Source organism: Hipposideros armiger, unplaced genomic scaffold, assembly GCF_001890085.2.
Source record: "Hipposideros armiger isolate ML-2016 unplaced genomic scaffold, ASM189008v1 scaffold_62, whole genome shotgun sequence".
In the NCBI taxonomy this organism is placed as follows: domain Eukaryota; kingdom Metazoa; phylum Chordata; class Mammalia; order Chiroptera; family Hipposideridae; genus Hipposideros; species Hipposideros armiger.
This window is the reverse complement of record NW_017731412.1, coordinates 1509284-1531930: the sequence shown is the minus strand read 5'-3', so window position 1 is coordinate 1531930 and position 22647 is coordinate 1509284. Positions and strand designations below refer to the sequence as shown.

The 22647-nt window shown below is 49.1% G+C and overlaps 1 protein-coding gene across 1 annotated transcript in view; it reads right to left on the bottom strand.

Annotated features, from left to right (window-relative positions):
- Nucleotides 1–22647, bottom strand: part of RPH3A (rabphilin 3A) — a 101648-nt gene that overhangs the window by 29708 nt on the left and 49293 nt on the right. Inside the window, exons 6-11 of the mRNA XM_019641575.1 lie at nucleotides 8437–8566; nucleotides 7107–7193; nucleotides 6365–6530; nucleotides 2774–2812; nucleotides 2521–2673; nucleotides 868–954 (exon numbers count right to left, since the gene is read on the bottom strand). Coding sequence (XP_019497120.1) covers nucleotides 868–954; nucleotides 2521–2673; nucleotides 2774–2812; nucleotides 6365–6530; nucleotides 7107–7193; nucleotides 8437–8566 — 662 coding nt within the window. The remainder of the gene's footprint in view (nucleotides 1–867; nucleotides 955–2520; nucleotides 2674–2773; nucleotides 2813–6364; nucleotides 6531–7106; nucleotides 7194–8436; nucleotides 8567–22647) is intronic.

The following is a 22647-nucleotide window of genomic DNA, read 5'->3' as shown; positions in this document are numbered from 1 at the left end:
AAAATGAGGCCATTAGGGTGGCCCTTATAAAAAAGAGAAATTTGGACCCAGAGACAGACATGCAAAGAAGGAAGATGACGTGAAGACACAGGCCAAGGAATGCCTGAGGCCACCAGGAGCTACGAGAGAGGAATGGAATATTCTTCCTCACAGCCCTCAGAAGGACCAGCCCTGTAGATACCTTGAAGTCAGACTTTTGGCCTCCACAACTAAGAATATATTTCTGTTATTTTTAAGCCACCCGGTTTGTGGTTCTTTTACACTCACTCTCTTTATTGTATGGAATACTGGTTTCCCATTTATGCCATCGTTATAGATTTCTTTTAAAATAACAACATCGGCATTATTTCTTTTCTCTGACAAGCCGTATGTGTTTAGAAGGTCGCATGTTACCGATCTGTTTGCTCACCATTTCTTCCTGACTCTCACACTACCCCTCTGGGAATATCTGCCATTTTATTCAAGTCTGAGGCCCTTAAATTTTCCTTGAGAGAATCTGCGACAGCAAGCTCTCTTAGTGATGTTTGCAAGGTGAGTCAATCTGAAGACAGATACCAAGAAAATAAGAGACTAGGTGGTAAGTTTATGTGGCAAAAATTGTGACAGTGGAGTGGCAATGCCTGAAGGTGGAAAGCGCTGAGGAGTGAAGAGCTGCCACTTCTTGCATTTAGGTGGATAAGACGCTCCTTCCTGCCCCGCTGGGCTACCCAGCTCTGAGGATTATACTCATTCTAAGGGTCTCAGAAGAGCTTAGGATTTGGTGGTGACTGCAGCTTCGCAGAAAGCCAGGGGCTCTGCCTGCAAGGATGGGAGGAATTGGGGTCACTGCTGAGTGACGGCCTGGGTGGGTGAGTAGGCAGCTGGTACCTGGCTGCCCAGGCTGAGGAGGCACTGGGCTCTGCACAGAGGTGGGGGCAGGTCTGGAGCCCTGGACTGAATTGGCCCGTCTCAAACCTGCAGGAGAAAGAAAAGGAAACAGCCCGTCATGTGTGTACACACACACACACACACACACACACACACACACACACACACACACACACGAAGCTGGGACCTCCAGCGAGAGGCAATGCCTTCTGGATTTGAATGCAGCCCCTCGACACTCTCAGCTCTTTCAGGCCACCTTTCTCCTCCCTCAGGACATTCTCTCCTTCTAATAGTCAGACCCCCTGGGCAAGTCACAGCAGCAGCATGGGTGCTGAGAAGCACAGGCTCTGTGATGCTGCTTCTACCTGTGTGACCTTGCACAAATGACCTCTCCTCTCTGGGCCTCAGTCTCCTCATCTGTTAAATGGGGATAATAGTACCTACCTCATAGCATGTGGTGGAGATACAATGATACAATACATGCAAAGTGCTCAGAACAGTGCCTGGCATGTAGTAAACACTCTACATCTGGCAGATGCTGATATTATTTTATTATTATTATTGAAAGAATCTGATCTCTATCTTCACATGGACCTAGCTTTGCATTCAAGTGTTCTCTTTCATAAGCTGTGTGACTTTGGACTGCTCACTCACCCTCTCTGAATTGCAGATGCAACAACTTTACCTACCTGATAACAATGAGTTAACATTTATTTAAATGCTTACCATGTGCTAGGGACTTTACATATAAGAACTTACTTAATCTCTACACCCCATGAAGTGGGCACTTTATTATCTCCATTCTTGTAAATGGGGAAACTGAGGCCCAGAGGAGTAAAGGAGCTCATCCAATGTCTTTTGGTTGGCATGTGGCAGAGCCAGGGTTTGACTCAGGCATTTGGTCTCCGGAGTCTGCTTGAGACCATTAGGTGCTAAGCCACAAACCCACTACCCAGAAAAAGAAGGCCAGAGGGTCAACATGAGACCTAATATTCTGCCCATTAAACTTAGATCCGGTCTCATGACCTCACTACGAAAGAAATGAAGCTGTTACAAGCTCACACACAGGGGTAGGAAACACAGCTCTCCCCAATCCAGCATATTTCCTTCAAAGTCCAGGAATTCAGGGGCTCCCACCAGTGGGCACTCTTGCTGAACAAATCCACCATGAGTGAGGCCAGAGGTGCTGGGCCCCCAATGAAATGGGGGCACTGTGAGCGGCATCCTGGCCACGCTAACCCAGGCTATTGTCACCTCCAGCACAGGCCACTTGCCAAGGGAAGAAAGAACTTGAACAGATCTGTGAAACAGAAGCATCCTTACTTTGCTCAAAGCCAAGGAGGCCTTTCCCCCGCAGAGCTTTTTGCGGGATGAGGGGGAAAAAAAAAAATCACACATTGTTCTTACAGGTGACATAAAAACAAAAAAGGACATAACCAAAATTTTGGATGTCTGGAGTCAGAATTGTTTCTGAGTCCTGTTTTTTTTTTTCCCCCTCTACCATAGACAAGAATCAGCATCTGGAACGAAACACGGCACACAGTAGGTGCTCGATAAATACTGAATGAATAAATGAATAAAAACACTGTCCTCCCCATTCTTTCTGATTCTCCTCATCCAGGAAGCCTGTCTGGATCTGCCCATCTCTGTCACCTGCTGGGCTCCGGCTGGAGTCACTGGCAGCTGAGCCCTGGCCGTGGTCCCAACTCTCTGAGTCCCGGCTGGATGAGCTCATTCGAGCCTCGGAGGCCCGGCGCACAGGCGGCCCATAGTTTCCTCGCCCGGGAGCAGAGGCCAGGTCAGGGCCTGGAAGGAAAAGCACGCATTGAATGGAGAAAGGGCAATGGAGGAATGGGGGGGAAAGGACCCCTGTCCCCAAACAGAAGACGGAGGCAGCAGAACCCACCTGGCTTTTGCCCTGGGCCCCTCCGGTCATCAGTGTCACCTGAAAAGAGAAGAAAATGATGGGGAGAACTTGTTTTATGGCGTCAGAGAGCTCTCAGAATTCATTCCCAAGAACTTTTGTTTACTTAAAAGTCTCCCCAGGGGCGACCTGGTGGCACAGTTGGTGACAGCGTGTGCTCTGAACAGCAAAGTTGCCGGTTCGATTCCCACATGGGCCAGTGAGCTGTGCCCTCTGCAACTAGACTGAAGACAATGACTTGAGCTGAGCTGCCGCTGAGCTGCCGGATGGCTCAGTTGGTTAGAGTGCATGCTCTTAACAACAAGGTTGCCGGTTCGATTCCCACATGGGCCAAGGAGCTGCACCCTCTACAACTAGACTGAAGACAACTACTTGACTTGGAGCTGATGGGTCCTGGAAAAACACACTGTTCCCCAATAAAGTTTAAAAAACATATATTCCAGCAATACAACCATTTCTGGTTGGTATATTAAAACAACAACAACAACAACAACAACAAAAAGTCTCCCCTCCCAATCTCCCCCAGACGTACCTCCTTGTCTACAATTTTACATGATTTCCTTTGCATGCAGAAACACGTATGAGCATACAGAGGCTTTAAAAAGACCAAATTGAGGTGACTGGTTACTTATGCGTACTCTTCTAGATATGATTTGTTCACGTAATTTAGTTATCCCCAGGGCTCACCAAGTATGTTCCAACCTCAAGCCCTCTGCACACAATATTCTCGAAGATTCTATGAGCCCTCTCCATCACTGCCATCTGTCTCCCCAGGGATCATACTCAACGCAGACAGCCCTTCTCTGGCCATTCTATTCAAAATGGAGCCTCTGGGGTGGCCGGTTTGCTCAGGTTAGCTCATAACACCTAGGTTACCGGTTCGATCCCCACATGGGCCAAGGAGCTGCACCCTCTACAACTAGACTGAAGACAACTACTTGACTTGGAGCTGATGGGTCCTGGAAAAACACACTGTTCCCCAATAAAAATTTTTTAAAAATGGAGCCTCCCATCGCCATCAATCCCCTTTACCTGTTTCATTTCTCTTCCTGGCATTTATCACTACCTGATATTAACTGTCTTTGCATTGGCAGCTTGTTGAGCATCTGTTTCCCCTGCTAGAATTTTAGCTCCACGAAGGCAGGGATTTTGGTCTGTGGCACACACACCTTTACACCTAGGGCATAGAACAGAGCCTAGAACTCATTCAGTGTTCAGTAAATGTTTGTCAAAAGAATGCTAAAAGTGCTCATCACGGACATAATTCAAAACCTACAATGGACACTGACATCATTGCATTTTAAAAGGTGGTTAGTATAGCATGGTATGGATATGTCATAATCCGTTCAACAATTCCCCTGTGAATGAACACTTAGGTTTTCCCAGTGTTTTTGCTGCCATAACTAATGAGGCAACAAATTTATTACACATATATCTTTTTATATGTTACTTAAAAAAATTTTTTTTTAAACTTTTATTGGGTAACAGTGTGTTTTTTCTGGGACCCATCAGCTCCAAGTCAAGTCGTTGTCCTTCAATCGAGTTGCGGCGGGTGCAGCTCACCATCTCATGTGGGAATCGAACCGGCAACCTTGTTAAGAGCACACGCTGTAACCAACTGAGCCACCTGGCTGCCCCTATATGTTACTTTTATTGCTGTTAGATATATTCCCAGAGAGGGATTGCTGGGTCCAATGGTATATAGACTGCAGATTTTAATAAATTCTGCCATTATTTTTCCAAAAGGCTGGAGGTAACGTCTAGTTTATGGAGTACCTGTTTCCCCACACAGCCACCAGCACTGGATGTTAGTACCGACGAGTGTTTTAGGTGTCACCATGCAATGCAGGTTATGTTACTATTACTGGTTTCTAGGGAGGCGAACGGGTGTAACATCCACCATATTTTCAGAGTTTATCTGTTTTGTCCAGAGTTTATTGATAAGCTAATCCATACCATTTATGCATGTCTGTGTACAGGTGGTTAACATTATATATTATCAGTCAACATTGACTAAGTGTGGCACTCTGTTAGGCACTTTCCATGTAGTATCTCATTTAATCCTCAAAATAACCCAATGAGTTCTTAACTCCATTGTATAGATGAGATGAGGAAAGGGTATCAGGGCAATTAGGCCACTTACTCAAGATCACACAGCTAGTAAGTGGCAGAGCTGGGATTCAAATTTACATGTTCCTGGCTTCAGATGTCCAAGATCGCGACAGTTATGCTACCCAGTGTTCTCAGCCTAGAAGGAGTGATGCTTAACCAGGAAGAAGGAAGCCCTCCTGGTATAAACTAGGCGCCCCTTGGGGATGCAGTGCATATTATTGACAATCTGGCAACTCCCTGCAAAGAATAGAAATCGCTCATGCCTTGTCAGGAAGAAAATTCATCGATGCCTTTTGAGTGTCGGGCATTGCACTGGGTATCGTGAGACGTTATCTTATAGGAGACATAGTTGGGCATGTCAGTGTTTCAGACCTTTAACTATATAACCTTCCTTCCAGAAGCCCTGCCTGCACTCAACCCCAGAACTGTCATCCAGACCAGATCTTATCACTGAGTGGCGACTGTAATTATTGCAAGGGCTTTATCTCGTCAGTCCTAGAGGCCTCATTCAATTAAAATGTGGTTCTATTGTGGTTGCTTTTGTTTCCTGTTGCTGTTTTGCCTCTCCCTTTTCATCATTTTGATAATTAATAATACTTGGATAATAGTGAGAATATCCATAGTAGTGATCATTGTCTTTTACTCATTTCCTTTCTATTCATCTTTCACTTTTAATTAGTCCAATTTCAGACTTGAGGATGGTTGATAGAAGACGTATCAGGGGTCAGGAAGGCCTTCTCAGCAAGCCCCAAATCCCCGTGGGCTCCAGTGTACGTTTCAGTTGTGCGAGTCTCTCTCAGTTCCCAAAGTTAATTTTCACCTCTGGTGTACCTCAAATACTCCATCAAGTATGACAACAAAGCATTTTGGAAGCCTGGCATTGTTGAAGAACTGGGGAAGGGGAACAGTGTTGGGGAATTGGGGAAGGGGGACAGCCAAGTTGTTGTCCTTCAGTCCTAGTTGTGGAGGGTGCAGCTAGCTCAGCTGAAAGTCCAGTTGCCATCCGGCTGCCTGTCAGCAGCTCGCAGCTGCTTAGCTCAAGGTGCCGTGTTCAATCTTAGTTGCGGGTGGGCATAGCCCACCATCCCATGCAGGAGTCGAACTGGGAACCTTGTTGTTAGGAGCACGTGCTTTCACCAGCTGAGCCGTCCTACCACCTGTTGGCAGCTCTGCTGCAGCTCAGGCACAGCTCACTGGCCCATGTGGGAATCGAACCGGCGACCCTGTTGCTCAGCGGTCGTGCTCTTAATCAACTGAGCCACTCGGCCGGCCTCATGTGCTATTACCTAAATAAGGGCTCACGGTGAGCTGTGAAGGGGACATAGGAGTCCTAGACCCAAATCCAGAGGCTGGCTGTCCACCAACTGAATAGAAACACATCCATCATGTCGGGGGCATTCTTAGGTAGACCAGTTAGCTAAGATCTGTTCTTGGTTCTGAAAGAAGTCATTTTTGTCTTACCGTGTGTTGGAGCCCGGACAGCGTGCTTGGGCTCAGCGGTGGGCTGCTCAGGGGCAGCGGGCTCGCTGACAGGCTGCTGGGGCTTGGTCTTCTTGATGGGCATAGGCTGTGGGAGGACCTGTTTGGGGAAACCCTTGAAGAACCACGCTCCAGAACGCTTCCACACCTGGAGGAGCAGAGGCGGAGATTGAAGACATGGCAGCCGAGTGCTAATGTTCCTGCCTTCACGAGTGCCAATTCTTAACTTCGCTCCCTTTCCTCAGCTGACACTGACACAATAACCGGCACACTTTTCTTACCAGCATGCAGCCTTTCATGATTTCTATTTAATTCACACAAGATCTCTGAACACTCGATAGAGAGAGGCCTGAGTAGACCCATTTTCTTGATGGAGACGGTTGGATATCAGAAGGGTTATAAACTGGTAGAAGGTTACATAGCCAGGGAGTGCAAGGACAAAGACTGGACACCAAATCTTCTACCTCTTAAGTGTGGTGAGTTCCGAGCTACTAGGAAAAGTCACAGAACTAGGAGCGGGGAAACCAATTCATTCAAAGAGCCAGAGACTGTTCCACCAGTGTTCACAGGTGAGCTGGTTCCTTTTGGACCAACCCCTTAAGACACACACCTGACCAAGTTTCCCAGCCCCCAACTGCCACCCCGTTTCCCTGATTCTAGAGAGGAAGGGAAAATTCGATAAAAACGGGGTGCTCCAGAAGCCAGGTGGGGCCAGTCTACTCACCTCCCTCTGCTCGATGCAGATTTTGCAAAGCCACATGGGATGTGGGCGGTTGTTGGAGGTCTCCACCCCGCACTTGGTGCAGACATTCTGGGGACAAAACCTAGTTCAGTGCACCCTCGGACAGGCCAGGCTCGGAGCTGCTAGTGACTGGGGGGGAAGTGGCTGGGAAGGGAGGCAGCAGAACCCCATTCTCTCTTGGTGAATGTAAAAAGCTAGAGCTCTCTTTTGCTCACCTCCTTTCCATGACCAAGGCCAGTCAAATTAAAGTTCTGATTTGAGTCTTCATTTCCAACAACAAGAACTGGAGTCATTCCCAAGCACTGGCTGAAGGAATACTCCGAGAGTCCCTGTGGGGCCCGAGTTTAAGCATCCGTACAGGTGAGATCAGTGCTGCGATTTTTTTAAGAGGAAAGGCCATATATCTGTTTGGTTTATTAATTTATTTCTTCTTTCTTCCCAAATGAATGTGAGACCTAGACCACGGCTGCAGGCTCACCTCCTCCAGCAGAAGGAAGTTACCTGAGTAAACGCCATGTGTGATGGGGCATTCTAATTTGCTCTGTTTCTTGGCCATTGAGACAAATAGGAAAACCTAATCAATCACCCAAGTCTCACTATTGGTGGATGGCAGCAGATAAGTTTTGGGGAACACATCAACGTTCCTCAATATTCCATCTATATGCTCAACGGGACCCCAAGCAGGAGATGTCAGGTGACACTGCGGATGTCTCCAGCTGGGTTGTTCCCCTGACTCTCTTTCCTGGGAATCAGGCAAACCCAAGGTCCATTTTCTCTGTGTCCTGGAATTGTCAATTGCAGGCAGCTGAGGAGAGGGTGCAGGGTAGAGGGGCACAGGGAGACTCCCCTTCAAGGATGAAGGCTCTCGAAGCACAGTGGTCCTAACTTGGCTGGAGAGGGGCTTTCTAGGTCACTTGTACTGTAACCCAGGGTAAGAGAACGTTGGGTTAGCCTTCCACGTACATTCACGTGTAGACAAGTGCCCATCATGCTCTCCAGCCTGACACATAACTAAGTCAAAACCAGAATTCTTGCATGTTCAACCATAGCTCCCAAGTTCATCCTGGATGGAGCTGGGCTCCAAGGGGACAGAGGGTCACAGCGATTTCCACGGGAAAAGCCAGGATCAGGGTTCCCTCGGGAGATAGCTGGGCATGAGAGCAGCTCAGAAGGAATCATATTCTGGCAACTACCCTGTAGAATCCAAGCCCCATCCCCAAGACCCAGGGCTCCCCAAGGCTCGAGCCCAGGCCTAGCCCCTCTGCATGTGATGAGCAGGGACACAAGGACACAGGGAAGAGGGCGATGGTACCTTCTTACAGTCCTCACACACCACGCAGGCAGAGCCTAGCATCCCCAGCTGTTCTCCACACAGTATGCAGCGGTTCACTCCATCCCCAGCCACGTTCTTCCTCATATTCTCCAGACGGTCCACCAGGCGCCTGGAAGCAGAGACAGAGTACTGAGGACCTGATAGGACCAGGGACCACCTGCATCTCCTACTGTATCAGGCTGGGGTCTTAACCTTTTATATGAGTCATGGACTCTCAGGTATCTGATGATGGCTATCGGACCCTCCCAAGAAACAGGCATGCACATGACATCTGACCCATTTTAAGAACATCACAGAACCTTCCCCATATCCCCCAAAGCCCATCTATTCTATTGACTTCAGATGAATAATCTTATCTAGTCCTTTCTTATCTCACTGTCACCTCTTCTAGGAAACTGACTTCCGAGCTCCATATCTGTTTGTCTAATTGTCTACATGACGACTTCACTTGGATGTCTTCGCAGGCATCTCAAACTTGGGCTTTCAGCTGAATTGGTCACCTGGGCTGCTCTCCACCCCCATCCCAACACACATTTCCCCGTTTTCAGAAAACGGCACCACCATCCGTGACCTTGCTCAAACCAGAATCCTGGGGGAATCTTCCTTGATCCCTCTTCCCTTGATATTCAATGGCCCAACCAAGTCCTATCGTGTCTATTTCCCTAACATTTCTGGAACCCACCCATTTCTCTCCATCTTCACCACAACCAAGCCACTTTCATCTCACCCGGATGACTGTAGTAACCTTCTAATAGTCTGCCTTCTTTCATGCATGGCCGTCTACAATCTGTTCTCCCCACCGCAGCCATGGTGATAGTCCTATAATATAAATCTCATCATGTCACTCCCACTCCACATTAAAACCTTTAGTTGGTTCCCATTCCATGAGGTTTCCATGGCCCTACATGGTCTGGCCCCAGGTGAAACCTTAAACCTCTCCTCCCTCTTGGTCTGGCTTTCAATGCTCGAGTTCAGTGGTTCTCCAAATGTGATGACCAGATCCTCCGCAGTAGTGTCACGTGGGAACTTGTTAGAAATGCAAATTCTTGGGCCTCACCCCAGACCAGCTGAATCAGAGACTCTGTAGGTTGGGCCCAGCAATCTGTTTTACCAAGCCCTCTAGAGGACGCTGACGTATGCTCAAGTTTCAGAACCACTGCTATGGTTACACTGGTCTTCTCTGAGTTCCAGTTCTCCTATCTGCCTCAGTATGTTTGCACATTCTGTTCCTTGTGCCTGGAATACAGCTTCCCCGCCACACACATACATTTAATCTCTCTCTCTCTCTCTCTCTCTCTCTCTCTCTCTCACACACACACACACACACACACACACACACACACTTATACTTTTCTTACCTAGATTCCCCTTATCTTTCAGATTCCAGTTGAAATATCTCTTCCTCTTAAAAGCCTTCTCTGTCCACCATTTTATTTACTCTAATAACAACCTTGTATTTCTTCAAAGCACTTGACATATATGTAAGGAGTTATGAGATGATCTGCATTGTGAGTTCACCTCTGGCTGCCCCTCGGGACTACGAGCTCCCCTGGGCCAGAGACCTTGCCTGTCCTGTTCCCTGCTGTCCCCAGGGCCAGCACAGTGAGTGCCTCGTCCACAGTGAATGTTCATACACGATGGCTGAATCATCGAATGGATGAATGAGGGCAGCCCACTTCCGAAATCTCTATCCAGCCAAAGCAAGCTGAATTGAGAGTCAAGCGATATACAATGACAGCTTATACTTACATAGTGCTTAGTAGATGCCTGGCATGGTATGAGGTGCTTTGCCACCCAACCCTGGGAGGAGGTACCACTGCTATGCCCTTTTACAGGTGAGGAGGAAAGCAAGGCATAGGGAAGTTAAATGACTTGCCCAAGGTCACACAGCTAGGAAGTGGCAGAGCCCCTACTAGAACCTGAGTTTCATGTGCATGACACTAGTGCTTCTCACACTTAACGTGCACACAGATTCCGTGGACATTTTTGTTTAAATGCAGATTCTGAAATACCAGGTCTGGATGGGGCCTGAGGTGCTGCATTTGTAGAAAGCTCCCAAGTGACCCCACACGACACTACCGGTCCCTGGCTTACCTTGTATAGCAAGGCTGCATGACAGCTACACCTGTGGGGCATCCTGTTTCCATCTCAGGTGGGTTTCTCAGACACTTCCCACCAGTTTGAAGTCATCTCCTTGCTCTTTTCCTCAAACAAGACCTTATTGTTCCCCTTCTCGGTATAGCCAGGGGACCCAGATGGAGCCGGACCCGGGTCCCAGCTGTGGACACGGCGGGTGTGAGAACCGCTGGGGTGGAACTTGGGCAGCACAGGCTCCAGGAGGTCCCTACCCGCCGCCACCTGATGCCAACTCTCCCCACAGGCCCTCCTCACACCTGCCACCCCCTCAAAGTGCTCTGATTCGCAAGGTTATAAATAGCAGCTTTTCCCTTTGTGCTCCATTCAACAGAGAGCTGCTGTGCCCGAGGCAGAGCCAGAAGCCGCCTGTAGGCTCCGGAGCCTCTGCTGTGACCTAGATCGGAGAGAACTGCTTCGGGAGCTGCCGAGGCAGCAGGCTGTGCACAGCCCACGGCAGCCGGCTCTTCTCTTCCTCCTCTCATCACCCCCTCCCGTGTCTTCCCTAGAAATTGTTTTTACAGGGCGATGGGAGGCAGCAATAACCAGAAGCGAGCCCCCAGTCCGTGGTCTCAGAACACCCAGAATAACCATAGCCGGTGATTACTGAGCACTTACTATGTGCCAGGCACAGAGACAAGCACTCCACCTGGATTTCACTCAAGAATCCTCCCAGCAGCCCTCTCAGTTAAGGACTATTCTTGTCCCCATTTTCCACATGTGAAAACTGAGGCACAGAGAGGTTAAGTGATGTCCCCAAGTCACACAGGAAGGGGTGGAGAAAGCTGGGACTCAAGCCCAGGCAGCAGGCTGGCTCCGAGTCCCTGTCCTTAGCTGCTACACCACACTGCCACTGTGTACCAAGCAGAGCTCTGGGGGCAGGGGGGGGTTTCCTGAGCAGTCCGTGCTCCACGCTGGTTAATCCCCCTGCCTGCCCACTCCAAGGGACCCTCAGTCATTGGTAAGTGCCACGTTGCACACACGCAGTCATCTGGTTCTGTCACATCTGCCTCTCACTTCCCTGAGGTTGGGACAAGACACCCAACAGCTATCCCATCACCTTGTTTCTCTAAAGCACCCTCAACAGAGGGTCAAGAAATCTGGATTGTAACTATAGATTTTGCCTCTCTGGGCTTCAGTTTCCTCATCTGTAAAACAGAAGGTGTTGGGCTAAACCAGTGGTTGTCAAACTGTGCTCTGTGGCACCCCAGGGGTTCCTTAGAGCCAGTTTCGGGGCCGTCCACTGTCGTGGTGTGGTGGGAGTCATTCGGAGGGGCCAGCCAACCCCATTTCACCCACAGCACGTCTGCATTTATCTCTTTCGTTTTGTTTGGGCTGTTGAAGCAGATATTCTTTGGAAAGGTGGTTCCATGGTTTAAAGAAGCAGGTTGAAGTCGTCTGGAGCAGATCCACTTCAGGAGGCCTTGCAACGCCGTAGAACTATATAATATGACCAGACAACGGGGTGAGCTAATGGAGGCAGGGGATGCTAACGGCGACATTTTCCTGTGCACACCCAGGCTCTCACCCATCTTCTCCTTCACTCACTGCCTTTGACAGGAAATGGTTAGAGTTGGCTCTTCTTGTTTTCCCCATGGGGGTCCCAAAGCACAGAGAGGGTGAGATGCTTGCCTGGGGTCACTCAGCCAAGGTTAGAGTCTAGTTCTCTGTGTCAGTCCATCATCTTTCTTTCCATGAAGTCCCCCCTGGCCTCCTGCCTCAAGTCAAGCTTTGCCAACAGAGCTCAGAAAGAAAGCATGGGACGGACGACCCAATTCCAAACAGCGGTACGCTTTGTTCAGGAAACTGAGAAGGCTTTCTTGGGAAAGAAAGGGCTAGGGATTCCCCACCACTTGTAAGCCTGCCTTCTGGCCTTTCTTCCAAAATGCCTATTTCCTCCACCACTTCATCCTAAACGCGGCAAGGCCCATTAACACGGTTGTACTGGGCGTGTCTCATTAGCGTCCATCAGTGGCAGCGAATGGAACAGAAAAACAACGGACTCAAGGTCATTATTCAGATGTCTCAGCTCAGGGTCCCTCGTTAATTGTGAATTCAGTCCAGGCCAATAAAGAGAGAAGATGTGGGCTGGGGATGGACACACCGTCCGTGTCTGCTTGACGATCGGGGTGAGCGGGGGTTTCCTGCAGCCCGTCCATTTGGACGCCCTCTCTGTAGCCCCCAATGCGAGGGCCTCGACATGGAGGGCCCCGACAGCCAGAGGGTATAAAGCTGGAAATCAAACTTTGCAAGAAACTAAGTCAAAATTAAGTCATGGAAGCCCATGGGCCATGAGCGGGTCTTTATCCTGGCAATAAAACACTTTATCTTCTTCAGCCCAAAAGGAATGTTTGTTGTTACCAGTCTTGGCAGGAGATCACGATATGCATAACGGAAGATGCCCGCAGCCCTCACGACATGTCAGCAAGCATAAAAAGAATGCCCACGCACAGGGCCCCCTCTCTAAACCTTCTCAGCCATGGATCTGGTTACGGCAGACACCAGGATCTCATCAGGCAGCCCTGTTGAGAGCCCAGAATTTAGGGCGCCACTGGGTCACCTGGGGAGAGTGCTCAACATTCAGACAGTGATCCTATGGGGCCGGGGTGGAGCCTGGGGATGTGTATGTGAAGTGGCTTCCTTTTCTGACCCTGATGCTGGTGATGCTCTGGCCACACTTGGAGAAATGTGGCAGTAAGAAAGGAAGTTGTGGGACAAATCACAGGGCAATAAGGCTCTCCTTATTATTAAGTGGTTTTAAAAAAACAAAACAAAACAAAACCCAAAACCCAGGATGTAGAATTGTGATCAGGGTGTGAGTTTGGGTTTGGAAGCTGCTCATCCGAATACCTTTCACGGTGTGCACTGAACACATAAAAACCAAAATGATAAACTAGGAGACACACCACAAGATGCACAGTGATCACCGTCGCATGGTGGGATTATAAATAACTCTTATTTCCTTCTCGAATGCCTCTGCCGTCCCCTCTTCCCTCAGCACTCCTCTGTACCTCCTTAACTTTCGACAGTGACCGCGTGATACCTTTCTATGAGAAGAGAAAGTGCATTTTTGAAGACAGAGAACCTGTAAGCCAAGGGTTAAAAGACATGGTTTGACTCCTACATTTGATCCAGTCAATGACCTTGAAAAGCCTTGGTTTTCTGGGTCCTCTGTCCCCAGGCTATCATCACAGGAGAGCTTAGATGAGGTGCACTTCAAGTCTCCCCTCTGGGCAACACTCAGGGGTTCTCAGACCCTGAGACGGAAACATCAGGATTTCCTCTTGGGCTTTGAAATGGGAAGCCCCTCAATGACTAAGAGACGACGTGTCCACGTGGGCAGGCTGGTTCTGTCTGTTTAATGTCTCCACATGAAGTGCCCCATTAGCTGGACACTGTAAGTGGCTGTCACTCTCTTGTTTATGTCTTTACATGCCCGATTAATTTTATGATGACTCCTCGAGCCTCATGTCCAGGAAACGCGTCCATCACCAGGCTGGGTGCTTCAGGGGAGCTGTCGGTGACTCAGTAAAGGTGGGTAGGGACCCCCTATTTCCCAGGATGCTCCCAGAGGCACCAGAAGGGAACATCCCCTCCTCTGGGCACCAACGGATGACCTCTGGAGGTGGTGGGACGTGGGTTCCCAGCTTGGTTTGAACTTGCCCTTCAAATGGATGCAGATAAGCAACTCGTTCATTTGACAGATATTTACGGAGCGCCTACCATGTGCCAAGTAGACAGTGAGGACCCAAAAGGGAGCAAAACAGAGATGAGGTTCCTGCCCTCATGGAGCTGGCATTCCAGTGCGGGACTCAAGCGTTATTTAAATAGTCACAGGGCCGGCCGAGTGGCGTGATGGTTAAGAACTGGCTTGGGACACCAGAGGACCCCGGTTCGGATCCCACATATGAGGGCCAGTGACACTGCCCTCCACAACTAAGATGCTGAACAACAGCTCAACTTGGAGCTGGGCTGCTGTGAGTCGCCGGCGACGGCGTAGGCTGCAGCCCCTGTGGCAGTGGGTTGCCATGGGCTACCGCGTGTAGCCAGCAGCCAGCATGAGCGGCCAGTAGCCGCCGTGAGCGGCCATCCAGAAGCCAGCGACTGAGCTGCCTCGCCCGGGAAGAGCGCAATGATGGTGCCAACTTGGGCCAGTGAAGCAACATCCTCCACAACTAGACTGAAGAACAAAAAACGACAGCAACTTGTCTGTTCCCCTTCCCCCAATTCCCCAGCACTGTTCCCATCCCCCTAGCTCCCCAATAAAAATCTTTTAAAAAAAAATAGTCACATAGCCCATCCTAATTACACTCATAGTAAGTTCTCTGAAGGACGAGGATGGGCAGCTGTGAGAACTCATAAGCGAGGGACACGAACAGTCAGGATGGGGCCTCAGGGGAAGCGAGCGCTGAGCTGAGACCTGAGGATAAAGAAGAGCTGGCCCAGTAAAGAGGGTAATAAGGAAGCACACTGGAAGAAGAGGGAGCAGCGTGTGCAAAGGAACTGAGCGGTGCTTAGCATGGCTGGTGGGCTGGATGGAGGGAGGTGAGGCTAGAGAGATGCACAGGGGCCTCCACGCAGCCTCCATGAGTCCAAGAGTGATGGGACGGCCTTCAAGGCCTTTAAGTAGAGGAGACGTTTAACTTCTCTGGTTTTGAGACAACACGTGGAGAGAGGGAATGGAGCCCCTGGGAGGCTCAGACTGGCAAGAGTCTGAGTTGCTACAAGAGGCTCCGTGTATTATAGAATGAGGCAGGCTCTGTCCCCGGACACGGTCTACACATGGGGCTGGACCAGGTCTCTTGAAACGACAGGACTGGCCCACACGGGTCTAACTCCGCAGTGGTAAAAGACCGCACTCGCAGGAGGGCCATGACATGCCATTGCACAGTCCCAGGCTTCAAGCCGTCACTGTGTATTCGCTTCCCATGGCTGCGGTAACACGTTACCACAACCAAGTGGCTTAATATGACATATGTTTATGACCTTAGCAGTTCTCAAGGTCAGACGCCTGGGCTAAGGTCAAGGTGCGGACAGGGCTGCATTCCTTCTGGACGCTCCAGGGCAGAGTCCTCTCCTTGCCTTTTCCACCTTCTAGAAGCTGCCCGTATTCCTCTGCCCATGACCCCTTTCTCCGTTTTCAAAGCCAGCAGTGTAGCATTTTCCAGCCTTGCTGTGACTCTGACCGTCCCGCCTCCCTCTTAATTGGGTCCACTGGATAATCCAAGATAATCCACCCCCACCCCCATCTCAAGATTCTTAATCACATCTTCAAAGTCCCTTGTACTATGTAAGATCACACAGTCACATGTTCCAGGGATTAGGATGTGAGCATCCTTTTTTTGGGGGGGGGGGAGCATTATTCTGCCCCCCAGACCCTCATTCTGGCCCCATCTACCACCCAGGTTCTGTTTCCACTTGATTCAGGTCTGAATCAGATTCAGCCATCCTTTCCGGGTCGAAGTTTGGGCAAGTCCTCCCTGCCTGGCTGTGGCTGTCAGACAAGCCAGCCTTTGGACTCTGGAAGGTTCCAATCACCTTCTCCAGCTGCTGAACCCCAGGAACGTATAGACTCCCTACACACACACACACACACACACACGGGAGTGTGCACATGCACACCTACACACACACTTTGAGAGCTTAGAAATGGAGGCAGTTAAGATGCAGATATTGGGGTACTGATTCTGGACTTAGCTTCCTGTGGTCACATTTTAATTTTGCTACTTCCTAGCTCTGTGACCTCGAGAAAGTGACTTAACCTTTCTGAGCCTCCATTTTTCATCTGCCAATTAGGGAACACAAAGTCCTTACCTCCTAGGATTGTGGCAAAGAGCAAATGAGAGTGTTTGCAAAATGCCTGGAACGTGGTAACTCAGTAATGGTTGCTGCTAATTATCTCTTCCGGAAATGTGTGGCTTTTATAGCTCCCTGTACTTCCATTTTTTTCTGTGTAACCAGGGTGCTATAATCTAGCCAGGAAATTTGTCTTTCTAAAGCTTTGAAAGGGGCTGCGGTGACTAGAGATTGACAGGACTCACTGTGCCTGTCTATACACACACACACACACACACACACACACACACACACACACGGTGGTACATGTACCCACACGTGAACACATATGTCCACAGGCACACCTGCAGTGGCACTTGTCCACATGCACCTGCGAGCACACGCTCGCATACACGCACAGAATACGTCTTCCCATGCGCAGCTGTGCACGCTCTGCCTTGGCAGGGAGCTGCCTTCTGCAAACAAGGACATAAGCCAGCTGCAGGACGACAGTGCTTGTTTGTTAGCTCAGACACTCTCAAAAAGTCCAAACTAGCCTTGGAAACACTCACGCAACTAGTTTGGAGCTTTCAAACCAGTATTGCTGCGCTGTCTCTTTGAATGTGGAAGAGAAAGCTAATGGGTGTACAGTTACACCAGGAAGTAGGCTTAATGCGGCATGCCACAGAGCTCAGGAAGACACCCTGCCTGTCCAGCATGGGTTTAGGCAGCGATTCTTGAATTGGAGAGAGAGAGAGTGAAAAGCTGGGGTTCTGCCAGTGATGGGATGGGGACCGAGCAGCTGCCTTTAGAGCAGTGGTTGATCATGGTTATATGATTTATAAAAATGCAGCAAAGTGGGAAAGTGGGTGCATGTTGTCTCTCTCTCTCTCTCTCTCTCTCTCTCTCTCTCTCTCTCACACACACACACACACACACACACACACACACACACACCATCAATTCCAGGATCATGCAGCTTTTCCGCTCACCCTATTTGCCAAGTGGGGGATATTACCGTTAACTTTATTAAAGTTGGCATTTTCTGAAGTCTAGATTTGGCCACCTGCTGTGAATCGGGACAGAATTTAGAAACAGAAGGCAGTCCTGGCTGTCTGAGGGGGGCTGGCTTGAGGCGTCATTGCAGGGTCCCTCAGGAACTCATCCTGAAATGACTGAGTCGCTCTGCCAGGAAGCCGCGAGGTTGGCATGTGGGCCGTGTGCGTTTCAGACTCATTAATTCTCACGGTTGTTTATGACTGTCGCCACCTGGGGAACCATAGGTCCCAATCTCTCCCCTTGATGGATTGGTGGATAGGATTCCTGCCAGCACCTCAGCACTTCGGGAGGGGGTGCAGGCTCGGGGTTGGAGACAAGGGAGCTAAGAGAGGAAGACAGCTCCAGGGCTCAGCTGAGCAAAGGGAATCAGTGCCAGGCAAGGTGCTGGGTCATGATAAACTCAAGAACAGGTAGAGGTGCCAGGTGCTGTGCTAAGCACCCTCCATGCACTGTTTTCCTGAAGTCATCTACAACCTGTGAGATCAGTTCTCTTATCCATTCCAATTTTACAGATGGGGAATCCAGGCACACAGAGCGGGGAAGTCACATACCCACGGGCACACGGCCCGGGAGTGGCAGAGACGGGGTCTAGCTGCCCCAATGCTGTTACCTGCTTCAGAAGAATGAAGTCTTTGTTTGATTTCAGTACTTATGGTCAGGGCTGTTTCTCATCCCTCCAGCTACCCTTTTTGTCATAGAAAGTAGAGTTGAGAGAACGTAGCGCTGAGGCCCACCAGGGGACGAGGGTCATTGCAGTAGACAGGAATGAACTGTCCCATGGAAGCAAGAAGTGTGTGAAACTGAACCCACTAACCTGAAGTCTCTGACATACCCTGTAGATGATGGACTTCCCTAAATCCCTGAAGTCATTTGTCAGTTGCCTTCCCTAGCTGTACCCACAAAAGCAATAGGATAAAGTGGAAAGACAGATTCAAGTTCAAAGTCTGGTTTGGCCATGTAAAGGCTGTGTGCCTCTGGGCAAGTGTCTTCACCTCAGTGAGCTTCTGTTTTCTCAGCTGTAAAGCAGAGACAATAGTCTGTCTCTCGGTGAGGATGTGATGGGAATATAACATATGTGAAAGTTCCTAACACAGTGCTTGGTAATAAATATTTGCCTCTCTATAGAACAGCAGAACAAGACTCTTCCTACTGGAGTCAGACAGTCTGGGTTTGTCAGTGCTTATTAACTGTGTGACCCTGGGAGAGTTGCTTAATCTCTCTGTGCCTCAGTTTCCTCATCTGTAAAATGGGAATGATAACAATAGAGCCTACTGCATAGGGTTGTTGAAGATTATGCAGAGGAATCTACATAAAGCTTTGAGCATGTGCCAGCACACAGTGCTTTATAAGAGTGGGCTATTAATATTTCCCTAGAAGTTGAGTCTGGTTACAGGGAAATTCTCAAGTTTGCTTCTTCTTTTTGTGAACCACCCAAGAAAAGGGCTAGAGCAGAGGTCCTCAACAGGGGGGTAATTTTATCCCCCTCCCCAGAGGGCTTGTGGTGGTGTCCAGAGATATTTTTGGTTGTCATGTCTGGGTGGGGGGGTTACTACAGGCATCCGCTGCTAAAAAAATCCTACAATGCACAGGGCAGTCCTGTCACAAAGAATAATCTGTCCCCAGATGTAAATAGTGCAGAGGTTGAAGGAACTTGGAGACCACACAGTCCAACCTCACACTGTGAGATTAAAGTGACTCCATGAGAGGCTTGGTCAGTTGGGTTTAGGGTTCATTTAATATGTTCTCTCTGTGATGCAAGGCGCTGAACTAATTCAGAAAATAAGATGTCCATTTTCATCTTGTACAAACAAATTCCATAAACTACTGAGGCTATAGGACATTAGAAAATGTTGACCCAATCTCTGGGAAAACTGAGGTATGACTCAGTAGCTTTAACACTGGGGATTCAGAGTCCCCCCCAAACCTGGTGACATCGATGAATATTTCTTCTTAAAAAAACGCACAGACACACGCATAAACGTGTCCATAATATCAGATGCCCAGACCCCTGAATCCTATCCACAGAATGTCTAGGACTCAAGGTCAATAAAATGGTGAGTGTGTGTGTGTGTGTGTGTGTGTGTGTGTGTGTGATCTTTTAGAAAGAGGAGGGTATGACCTGGCTTATTGTCAGCTTGTAAAACCATAGGAAAGATGCCTACTTAATTAGATGTAGAAAATTCCAAGCACTATCACTCACTTCTCCCTCTGTCCACATTTTGGAAAAATTCTGTGCCAAAAATATAGGAGATGATAGAACTGAGATGGGGAGGTGATAGGAATCCAACAGATTCTGTCAACAACAGGTTGTGTGTCTCTGGCTTCCTCCTCCATCACAGCATCTGGACACCAAGGTTAATGACAAATCCTAATTACTTTTTTGGGCCCATCTGTTGAGGGAAGTTGACCTCGAATGGAAGCCACCCGGCTGCCTGTCCTCTCACAGGCAGGATATGTGAGCAAATGCCTTTGAGAGGCTCTAGACAGAAAGAAATATAATAAGGATACTGAGAGACCTACCCACTGGGAAAAAAGTCAAAACAAAACAAAACAAAACAAAAACCCCCTGCAAACCCAAATTTCCTCAGGAAAGTATTTAATTCCAGTCTTAATACATCTAAAAGCCCTATAGACACCTCATGGGTGTCTGCCCAACTCACAAAGGCCCTTTTTTACACTCAGGAGACGCACTCAGCAGCCATGTTTGTGCAGCCTGGCACCTCTGGCCATAGCTGATTGGATGAGGGGCGGGCACTCAGGGTGAGCTGAGCCAATCAGAGCTCCTTCCCTGGGAATTTGGAATTAGGACTAAGAAGAGTTATAAAACTGGGGAGGTGTAGCATGGGTGGATTTTCTACCATGTGGAATAAGAAATAGGCCTTTCATGAAGCGAGGATGTGTTCCTGCCCTCAGATCCCATGAGATATCTCTGAATCCTTATGTTAAATTTCCATTTTTGCATTAATGTGGCAGAGTATCCCAAGACGGCTTCCTTCCCTGGGTGCATAAGTCATTCTTCCATAAGGAGATGGGATCTATTTCCCCTCTCCATTAAAATGTGGTGAAGTGGTGCCCTACCGGTTTCAGACCTGGCTGTTCAGAATTCTGGCAACTTCCATCTTTGCTCTCTTGGGATCTAGCTGCCATGTAAAGGAGCTAAGGCCAGGCTCCTGAATGAGAAAAGACCCTGTAGAGAGAGAGAGGGGCCACAGAGAGTGCCCTGAGGCACAGATATGGATGGAACAAAGCCTTCTTGGACCTTGCAGTCCAGCCCAGCCACCAGCCGAATGCAGCTGAGTGAGCAACCCCAGCTCATGCCCTATGGAGCACAAAACCCGCCCAGCAGAGCCCTGCCTGAATTCTGAACCCATAGAATCATGGAAAATAATATACTGCTGTTGCTTGAAGTCACTAAATTTTGGGTGCGTTGTTATGCAGCTACAGATGACTGAAATAATCTTGCTGGAATTCCTTTCCTTTTTTGCAAGCTAAGTATCCTAACGATTATAGAAAGCCTTGAAGCAGCCAGGGCATGCAAAATACACTCTGAGATCCCACTTAGCACTTAAATAGGAATGTGGGGGCAAATGAGGCAGTTTAATGAGTTTCCCTTCTGGCCATCATCTCTTCCTCCAGGGATGCTGAAGAGACCAGAGCTGGGTGGGCTGAGTCGTGAGCAAAGGTTTTTAGACACCCCCTAGGGCAGAATAAGCTGCAGGGAGAGAAGCAGCTCTGGTCTGCTGCATTGTCTGGGGATCCCTGGGGCTCCCTGGGGGCGCTCTGGGGTGGCTGACTCTAGCAAAACTGCCCCAGAAAGGCAGCACCTCCTGGGAGGCCTGGAGGCAAGTCTCTCCTGAGATGCTCAGAGCCGCAGGAGCATGGGGACCAGTTCTGGCAGCTTAGGAGGTATCAACAGATCTGGAAGGAATAGTGTTAGCCTAGAAAGGGCTCCAGCTTCTAGCTCCCGGCATGACCACTCCAAACCTGAGCCTGTACAATGTCCATGTTCTGCAGTCCAGAAATTTGGGGTCCAGCCTTCAGGAAAAACACCTAATAGTTAAGAGCAGAATACTGAGAGCCAGTCAGACACGATGTGTATCTTGACTCTTTGAGACCTTGGGCGAGGGACCTAACCTCTCTAAGGCTCAGTTGTCTCACTTGCAAAATGGGGATAATAATAGCACCTACTTGACCGGGTTGAGACGGGCAGTTAATGAGTTAATCCGTATGATGTTTCTAGGTTCAGTGTTTGGCACGTAGTAAGTGCTCAATAAATGGTACCCACTATGATTATTTATTATGCATATTAACAATGATTTCACACTTCTCCAGATGGCTTTCACTCAGATAATAGAAAAGAGGATTCAGCATCACAGAAGTAGGTGTCTGGGGCCCCGAAGGGGATGCAGCTACTTCTGCAAAATTTTAACATAGTTAGAAGGAGCTCGCTTACTCTGAGAGGGGCAGCCAACCACATAGTGCGGGTTCCTCCACCAGACACCCGCCCTGTACCATAGTCTGAGCAGGAAGGATCCTGAGAATCGGACTGACCTGCCTCACTGGACCACTGAGATTCCCAAGGCTGATTCACTGAGAACCTCAGGTTGTGAAGTGGGAGCCCCGAAGGCACCCCGCTTTCAGCCTTGCTCCACATCTGACACATCGCTTTGCTTTTATCTGAGTCCTCTCTGATCCTCTCCCAGGGAAGCGTGGGAAGAACAAGAATCAGGACAGGTTTGGGCTCATAAGACACAAATAGCATTGGGCTTGCCTCTGGCGATGCTATCAGCGAGGTCTCACTGCTGATACCAGTGTGGGGAAATGGCCCAGCCAGAATCCCGGGACCGTCCTCCCCACTCATCCAGAAAACACAGCATCTCAGCAAAAAAAGACTCTGTCACCAAGGGCCTGGCCCCAGCTCCCTTAAAAGCCTCTCAAATCTCCTCCAGGGAAATCCAGGAGCTGCTGGAATTCCAGGGCTGCCAAACAGGAGTCTCAGGGCATAGTTCCAGAATGGAGGGCTTGGCCAGTGACAAACCGAGTGTCACCAGCAAATTCATCGTTCAATGATTGCCACCATTTATTGAGCGGATGCTCTGTGCCAGGCAGCATGATAATCCTTTGCGTGTGGAACACTCGCTGAGAAGCATGTGTTCATGTTATCCCCATTTTGCATATGAGGACACTGAGGCACCGGGAGGTAAATGGCTTACCCAAGGTCCC